This window comes from Myotis daubentonii, chromosome 2 (genome assembly GCF_963259705.1).
Source record: "Myotis daubentonii chromosome 2, mMyoDau2.1, whole genome shotgun sequence".
NCBI classification, from domain to species: Eukaryota; Metazoa; Chordata; class Mammalia; order Chiroptera; family Vespertilionidae; genus Myotis; species Myotis daubentonii.
In genome coordinates this window covers 52818399-52826731 of record NC_081841.1, presented here as the reverse complement: position 1 = coordinate 52826731, position 8333 = coordinate 52818399, and the positions used below count along the sequence as shown (strand labels likewise).

Here is an 8333-nt window from a genome sequence, read left to right as displayed (position 1 = left end):
GCCAAAGCCTAACAGACCCCTCTCCTCCACCTGGTGCCTCCGCCCACCCAAATAAGCTTTGCAGAAGATCTTACAAGGGGCCTCCCTCAAACAACTGGGCAGGTGGTCAGGCCAGCTCCCTGTATCCCTAACCTGCTCTGTCTAGTCTCACTGGCAAGACAATCCGAAGACTTAGAATTCGATTTTCCATTGCCCTGGCCCTGAAGAAGACTTTGGGCCCGGGCCCAGAGAAAGCACAGCAGTTCCCGCTGTTCGAGCGGGTGGTTCTCCGTTATAACAGGCCGGCGGATTCTCAACACGTTCCTGATGAGATTAGAAGCTCCTGCAGGTATGTGTTTGTGGCGGCCTTCAGCCTGTATCAACAGATACTCGATGACTCACTCCTTGCCTAGTGGCATAACCCAGGGCTTGCTGGAACACACCTGGGGGGCTGGGAGCAGGCAGAGCAGCTCCCCCTAAAGAGGGACGTGACTGCCAGGCTGAGTCTCAGGACTTCTGTGAGAGATGGCAGGGACCCCTGGGTTCACTCACCCTGCAGGGTCCTGCCCAAGCCCAAGTGCCAGGGAAAAGGTCAAACGCCACAGAAGATGATGAATTAGGAGGAGCTGTGGAGAGAGGTCTGCCCCTGCAGAGAGCAGAGTGGTACAAACCAGGGACTGAGCTTGGGGCTCAGAGAGCCTTTCTGGCCCGAACCTTGCAGGAGAATCTTACCTTGGGCTCAGGGATGACTGTGCCTCCCCCAAGGAAGGAAGTTCTGCAGTAAAGACTAGCTCTATTTTCCTCCAGCTCATAGCAGAGATATCAGGCCATAGGTGCCTGCCAAGTGCTGAAAATCCTTGCAGCAACCTCCTGTCTGGAAGAGTGAGAAGGGCAGATGACTGCAAGTGGGGACTCACTTTGTCTGTCACTCACAGACAGTGCATACTGTGCTGGGTGGTTTACAACGCCCCTGGTCCTGTAAGGATCCCTCGGGACATTGGCCAAGTGCCCCCTTGCTTCCTGGCATCCATCTTGGGCTGTTCCCAGCCCTGGGCCCCCAAGGGGAAGTGCGACTTGCTGCCAAGGCATCAGTGCTGCAAGGCAGGGTTATTCCTAACTGAGCGGAGCCTGCCAGGAAGGCAGCGTTTGCACCCCACACCATGTGCAGGTGTGACGGTGAGCTCACAGCTGCCCCCCCAGGCGTGCCCAGCCCACTTAATCATTTCACAGCTCAACAAGTGTCCCGCCCAGCCCTGTTCTAGTATAAAAGGGGGAGTGCAAGTCCGGGTAACAGAGCCACCTCTGCATCCTGCTGAGCTCTATTCTCTCCAGCACATCCCAACCTCTAGTGCTCTATCCTCTTGCTCCTCCAGGAACAAGCCATCATGTCTCGCCAGTCAAGTGTGTCCTTACGGAGTGGGGGAGGCCGCAGCTTCAGTGCCGCCTCTGCCATCACCCCGTCTGTCTCTCGCACCAGTTTCTCCTCTGTGTCTCGATCCGGGGGTGGTGGTGGCGGTGGCTTTGGCAGGGTCAGCATCCGGAGTGCTGGTGGAGCAGGAGGCTATGGCAGCCGGAGCCTGTACAATCTGGGGGGCTCCAAGAGGATCCCCATGAGCATTGGTAGCTATAGAACCCTACCTTACATTAGTGGACGTGGCTATGGCTTGGGAAGTGGAGCCGGGAGCGGATTTGGTTTTGGCGGTGGTGCTGGTAGTGGCTTTGGGTTCGGTGGAGGTGGTGGCTATCCGATCATAGGAGGCATAGGCTTTGGAAGTGGTGCTGGTGGCCCTGGCTTCCCCGTCTGTCCCCCTGGAGGCATCCAAGAGGTCACTATCAACCAGAGTCTCCTGACTCCCCTTAACCTACAAATCGACCCCACTATTCAGCGAGTGCGGACTGAGGAGCGGGAGCAGATCAAGACCCTTAACAACAAGTTCGCCTCCTTCATCGACAAGGTAGGACCCAATCCTTTGTGAAAAACCACTATGAGTGTGGAGCAAATACCAAAGAAAGTAGGAAGAGGAATATCTTCTGACTTTGTGCAAATACCCTCCTAGTTTGCAGTGAATGTGTTTCTACTTGTTTCTGTCCCAGAGTTGTGGCTCACTTTCCCAACTAGACTGGCAGCTTGGAAGACAGGGTCTTAGTTCTTCCCGTTTAATTACCCCATATTGGCTCCTTGATTACTATTGGGCAAAGAAAGGAATTCTGTGCTTCATGGAATGGGGCTGCTTGCATAGGAAGGTGGATGAGTTCATCGAGCAGTAGCCTGAGTGCCTTCACAGCCACCACTGCACTGGGCCTCACTCTGCCCAGCCCAGCTGTGCCCAGTGCTATCTGTGCCCTGGATAAGTGCCCTGTCTCCCCAGGAGAGTGGGGTTAGGTGCTTCACTCTGTGCCTCCCCGCCTAGGGTCCAGCGCCAGGGACGGCACATGGGTAAGGTTTAGGAGGAGAGTATGAGAAGGGAGAGAAGCTGGCGATGATCACTGAGACATGAAATCCAGGTTTCTCCATCTTTAGACTCTGTGCCTTCCAGGTGCGCTTCCTGGAGCAGCAGAACAAGGTCCTGGACACCAAGTGGACCCTGCTGCAGGAGCAGGGCACCAAGACCGTGAGGCAGAACCTGGAGCCTTTGTTTGAGCAGTACATCAACAACCTCAGGAGACAGCTGGATGGTGTCCTGGGGGAGAGGGGCCGCCTGGACTCGGAGCTGAGGAACATGCAGGACTTGGTGGAGGACTTCAAGAACAAGTGAGATGGGGTGGAGTGGAGACTAATGTCTTCTTGGCACCAGATGAACTTGATAACCAGATTACTGCTTATGCCTCCTCACGGGCTAGACACATATGCCTTCCATGGACACCTGAAGTACTGAAATAAAATCCAGGTCCATGTCTAGAAAGTTCCAGCCCCAAGCTCAGTCCCTATGCAAGGCACTTAGCCACTGGCCAGAGCAACAAGCTTGTTGCCCCTGGGGAAATAGCAAGCAGTGTAATTCCTGCTCTTGGGGCTTTCCTCCCCAGTATACTCAGAGTACACACTATGGGCTGTGTGATGGATTCCCTCCAACACGAGAACTGATGACATAACTCACCTTCATGGCTCCAGTAACTTTTTTAGACCTCCATGCTGCTAGTTGTTTGTTTTTGTTGTTTTAAGACTGTGGAAGCTGAAAAAAGAATTAGGGAAATTGACTAGATGTGGAGTTGGGGAGAAACAGCACAGGTTTCTATAGGCATATTCTTCAAGCAACTGAATTACAGCAATAATAGAATGACTCTCTGATGGGCAGTTAAAAAGGAAACAGGATCCTAATGAGTAAGGACCTTTCCCAAAGGGTCACACTACCAGTGCCCCCTCCCTCCCTGCTTTCATGATGGGAGGAGAGCGGCCCCTTTCCCGTGGGAAAGCAGACCCACAGGTGACTTTCTGCAATAAAGACCCTAGGCTTCACCTGCCCCCCATCGCCTAATAAGCCTTCCTAATCCTTTACCCCCAGGTATGAAGATGAAATCAACAAGCGCACCACTGCTGAGAATGAGTTTGTGATGCTGAAAAAGGTGCGTGGGTACAAGAGAACCTGTTGCCTGTGGCCATGCTCTCTTAGGATGGCGTTAATTTAAGTCAGGGTGGAAATTGGGTGTAGTGCCAACCATCCCTGTATCTCTAGGATGTGGACGCCGCCTACATGAGCAAGGTGGAGCTGGAGGCCAAGGTCGATGCACTGATGGATGAGATCAACTTCTTGAAGATGTTCTTTGAGGCGGTAAGCAATGCCCCCTACTCAGGCCCCAAAGAGATGGTCACTGGATCATCACCAGGAATTAGGGTATCCAGATGAAGTGAGTTTCAGTGGCTCCAAAGCTGTGGACACACCCTTGTTCTTCCTATCCCATTAGCACTACTCACCCTATTACTTATAAAGCCAATCCTTAAAAAAACAAAGTCACATTTAAAGCAAATTCTTCAGCCATCATTTTGCCGAGTGAGGTCTAGAGTGAGTTATAGGCACAGTACACCTTTCCCAAACCTCCCCTCTCTAGCTTGTTCCAGTGTAACAGACCAGTCAACTAGATTCTTTTAAAATATGACCATCTTGGGTCATAACTCACATCTGAGATGTTACACAGTAGGCATTTCTTGGAGGTTCAGAGTGCTTAAAATTTTTTTTAAAAAATAGATTTAATGATGATTTGGATTATTAACATAACTAAATGTTTGATGTAGGTGGTTATTATTTTTTCTCAAGTTAACATACCACAATGAGTGGAATATTTTAATGGACCTGGCATAAAATAACACAGATTCAGATGACTAACTTCAAGTCTCCTTGCAGGAGCTGTCCCAGATGCACACGCACATCTCAGACACATCTGTGGTGCTGTCCATGGACAACAACCGCTCCCTGGACCTGGACAGCATCATCGCCGAGGTCAAAGCCCAATATGAGGACATCGCTAACCGAAGCCGGACAGAAGCCGAGTCCTGGTACCAGACCAAGGTGAGTGCTGTGGTGAATGAGTCAGGGGATGGACTCGTGTCTGGGATTCCAGGCCACGACAGAATGCTAAGGTCTCCTGAGACCTGTTGAAAACTCTTGGGTTGAGTTATGAGAACAGTCATGTATGCCTTTGCCACAAAAATTTAAGAAGCTTAAGGAGACTCTCACACCAGTATCTCCAAGAGAGCAAAAGCACTAAAGAGGAAATTATCTAAGACCAGGTCCACCTGGATAAAGTCGAAACTAGCACCAGGCCTCAGATAACTCCACCGCTTGCCACCTCTTGGTAGCTCCTGCCCATGAACGTTGGGAAAGTGTTTCCATCCTCATATAAATGGAACTTTCCCTCTTTTCTGGTGGCACCAGTACGAGGAGCTGCAACGGACAGCTGGTCAGCACGGAGATGATCTCCGCAGCACCAAGCATGAGATCTCCGAGATGAACCGCATGATCCAGAGGCTGAGAGCGGAGATCGATAACGTTAAGAAGCAGGTAAGGAGAAGTCAAAAGAAGGCAATGAGGAGGCCTGAGCTCTGAAAGGGAGACCCATTTTGCTTGTTTTAAACACACACACACACACACACACACACACACAGAGCTGGAACAAGAACCAGCGTTTCAATGTTCCCCCATCTATAATGACCAGGATAAATGTACTGACTTCTCTCTGGAAACTCAGAAAGAGACACCACAGGCCCAGCTCACTACTAAAGTGTCCACTTTTCTTCCTTTCCCTGAGTAGTGCGCCAACCTGCAGAATGCCATCGCTGAAGCTGAGCAGCGTGGGGAGATGGCCCTCAAGGACGCCAGGAACAAGCTGGCTGAACTGGAGGACGCCCTGCAGAAAGCCAAGCAGGACATGGCCCGGCTGCTGCGAGACTACCAGGAGCTCATGAACACCAAGCTGGCCCTGGACGTGGAGATTGCCACCTACAGGAAGCTGCTGGAGGGCGAGGAGTGCAGGTGGGCACCGTAGTGCTGACATCACAAGCCCGGGATGGCCTCACATTTGATAAGTGGAGCTTCTTCTCCACTACAGCACGTAAAACACACGCACAGTGAGCACTTCTTGTGCATGATAATTATCCATCATTAATCTGGATCCAATCTGACACCTGGGCACACAGCTGACCTATACAAAAGGATCCCAATTCACTTTTCTAAACCGATTCCCACCACCAGTATTTTCAGATGCTGCCCCTCCTTCAAACAGTTAAGCAACTTAATCAATGTCTTCCCCATTTTTCAAGTACCTCTTCCTTCAGGAAGCCTTTCATGATCCCTCCAGCTAAGTTAAATTCACCTGCCTTTGGATTCTCAAGCTACTCTGTTTTCTTTAATCTTCTAACACTGCCCTCTGCCTACTTTATGTTAGAAGAGTTTCTGTCCATGCCAAGTCCTCTCACAGAATGTAAGTTCCTGCAAGGCAAAAACTGCTTCATACATTTTCATAGTCCCACAGTCTCTTAGTTCTCATATAATGGGTGGAGGAGAACGTGAATTATAATTTTCCCTTTGATAACCTGGTTCTAGGCCAGGTCCTCTTCTTTGGGAAGTCCCTTCAGCGAGCTATATTTTTGTCTAAATTTAAGCAGGATGTGGGTGGTTTTTCTTTATTTTGTATGTTTTTGGCATTTTTTTTGTTCATAGGGCTGGCAACTTTAAACATGACTATGGGTATTGTCTTTGGAGGAGTTTTTAACTCTCATTTCAATTGTTTCCTTTCAGACTGAGTGGCGAAGGAGTTGGACCAGTCAACATCTGTAAGTAACTTTAAACAAATATTAACAATGATAATAATATGCAGTGTTTGGTGCCAACTCAGAATCTTGCTATTTCTAGATTCCAGATACTCCCCATTCCAATAATTGGTTATTTCATACACTTAGTGGAGGGTACAGGATATACTTGGAGATTTGAAGCAACGTGGCTTATGTTTTATCTTTTAAAGGGTAGGACTGTATCTTACACATCTTGTACTCTGCCCCCCTGCCATGGTCCCCCCTTTTCCGCCCCTCCTACCCCTCCCCCCTTCTCCACCCCTCCTACCCCCTCCCCCTGAGTTTAGCACCATCCCTTGCCTACTATGTTCACCAACTTCCTGTTAGGGACCTTAAGTAAATGAGTAAGTTCTCCTGGGCCTCATCTGCTATGCTGTAAAGGGGCCAGGTACAGTGCTTATACTAGCAGGATCAAATAATTTGGACTTGAAGGATCAATCTGGCAGACTGGCCTCACCAAGTTCTCCTTCCTTTCTCCACAGCTGTCGTCACCAGCAATGTCTCCTCTGCCTACGGAGGTGGCTCTGGAGGTGGCTATGGAGGTGGCGCTGGCTTGGGCAGCGGCCTTGGTCTTGGCGGCGGCCTCATTGGAGGTTATGGCGGCAGCTTTGGTGGAGGTTCTAGTGGATTATTTGGGGGAGGTGGTGGAAGTAACTACACTCTGACCCCTGGCATGGGGCATGGCTTTGGCAGCAGCGGCAGTGGAGGAGGCAGTGTCAGTGGAGGAGGCAGCACCTCCAGCGTTAAATTTGTCTCCACCACCTCCTCTTCCCGGAAGAGCTTCAAGAGTTAAGAGCCTGCTTATTGCAAGTCACTGCCACCCAGGGCAGCAACCGGCCCCTGGCAACTGCCCCTTCTAGGTGGTTGCTAAGCTAAGATTTCTCTTTTGCTGACGTGTAGTTCAGAACAAGCCTATGGCAGGACCACAGTCTTTGGTTCCCGAAATGGCCCAATCTCCTAGATCCTATATTCTTCAAATCAGCCTTTTGTGGTCCTTGATGAGAGAAAAATCCAAAGTTTTCCAGTATCTAAATCATCAAAACAGAGACCCCACCCCAATCCAAAATTTAGTTCTGGTTCTGACTGCCTTCAGAGTGTGTTCAATAAAATGCTTTTATAATATAAATTGCTGTGCGGAATTATTTTTTCAGTCTACAATCAGCCTAAAGACTTCCTGAGGGTCACTCTGTCCAGGTGTGGCTGGTCCCTTTGATGATTCACAGGTAGAATTGGGTGTGACCATCCTGAGTGGTCCAGAGACCCCAGGAGGCATGAGAGGAGGTTGCTAACGCTTCTAGAATGAAGGACTCTCTGGAGGGGATGAATGGGAGTGTCCATTGTATTGCAATTTGGACAGACTGTAGAGTTGATAAGAAACAGCTATTGATCTTTTCAGCACCCACAATGTTAGAGCAGGCCCAACATCTTTTAGGCCTTTTTGGGTTCTGAAGAAAACATATTCCTTTTATAAATTTTACTTAAGCCGATTTATGCTGTTACTTGAATGTATATTACTCTTGTAAAACTAGTAAAGCTTTCTGAAGAGAGCAAGCTGGTCCAAATATGCCGTGAAAGAGCAGGAAAGGAGACTAGAGTGGAATTTTTATGGTGGCTGGGGCGGGGCCAGGTTTGAAGTTCCCACCAGTCACAAAGAAGGGATTACTCAGGCTTTCTTATTGGTTTTCTCAGATGTCCGTAGAAGAGGGAGAGGGAGGAGTGGAGCTTAGAAACCCTCAAATGTCAAACATTATTACAGTAAGGCTAGTTTGACGTTTTCAAAAAATAATGTAATGCACAATTTTAACAGAATAAAAGAAATCAAATTGTCATCTCTCTCCCAAACCAGACAACATGCATTATCCTTAATGGTGAATGATCAAGTTTCTCATTGACATCAGTAAGGAAGCAAAGATGACTATAATCACCACAATTATTCAGCATTACAGTGGATATTATAGCCAGTGAAATAAGACAAGACAAAGAAGTAAACATCTTAAGAATTAGAAAGAAATAAAGCAAATTATAGTTATTCACTAATGGCATAATTATGTATAGGAAATAAAAAGTTCTC

The 8333-nt window shown here is 48.9% G+C and overlaps 1 protein-coding gene across 2 annotated transcripts; it reads left to right on the top strand.

Moving 5' to 3' along the window:
• Positions 1–1257: 1257 nt before the first annotated feature.
• On the top strand, positions 1258–7388 carry KRT5 (keratin 5). Of its 2 annotated transcripts, XM_059682974.1 has the most exons (9): positions 1258–1934; positions 2517–2731; positions 3480–3540; positions 3651–3746; positions 4317–4481; positions 4848–4973; positions 5224–5444; positions 6210–6244; positions 6745–7388. In XM_059682974.1, exons 1-9 carry the CDS (start codon positions 1365–1367, stop codon positions 7053–7055), a joined length of 1800 nt encoding a protein of 599 aa, XP_059538957.1. In that variant the 5' UTR covers positions 1258–1364; the 3' UTR covers positions 7056–7388. The 2 variants fall into 2 exon arrangements, with proteins under 2 accessions (XP_059538957.1, XP_059538958.1); XM_059682975.1 differs by lacking the exon at positions 4848–4973.
• Positions 7389–8333: the final 945 nt, after the last annotated feature.

Bases quoted from the DNA above. Each gene is read 5' to 3' on its own strand.
- KRT5 (XM_059682974.1), top strand. From the start codon at position 1,365: ATGTCTCGCCAGTCAAGTGTGTCCTTACGGAGTGGGGGAGGCCGCAGC. The intron at 1,935-2,516 runs GTAGGACCCAAT...TGTGCCTTCCAG, and splicing joins TCGCCTCCTTCATCGACAAG to GTGCGCTTCCTGGAGCAGCA. The intron at 4,482-4,847 runs GTGAGTGCTGTG...TGGTGGCACCAG, and splicing joins AGTCCTGGTACCAGACCAAG to TACGAGGAGCTGCAACGGAC.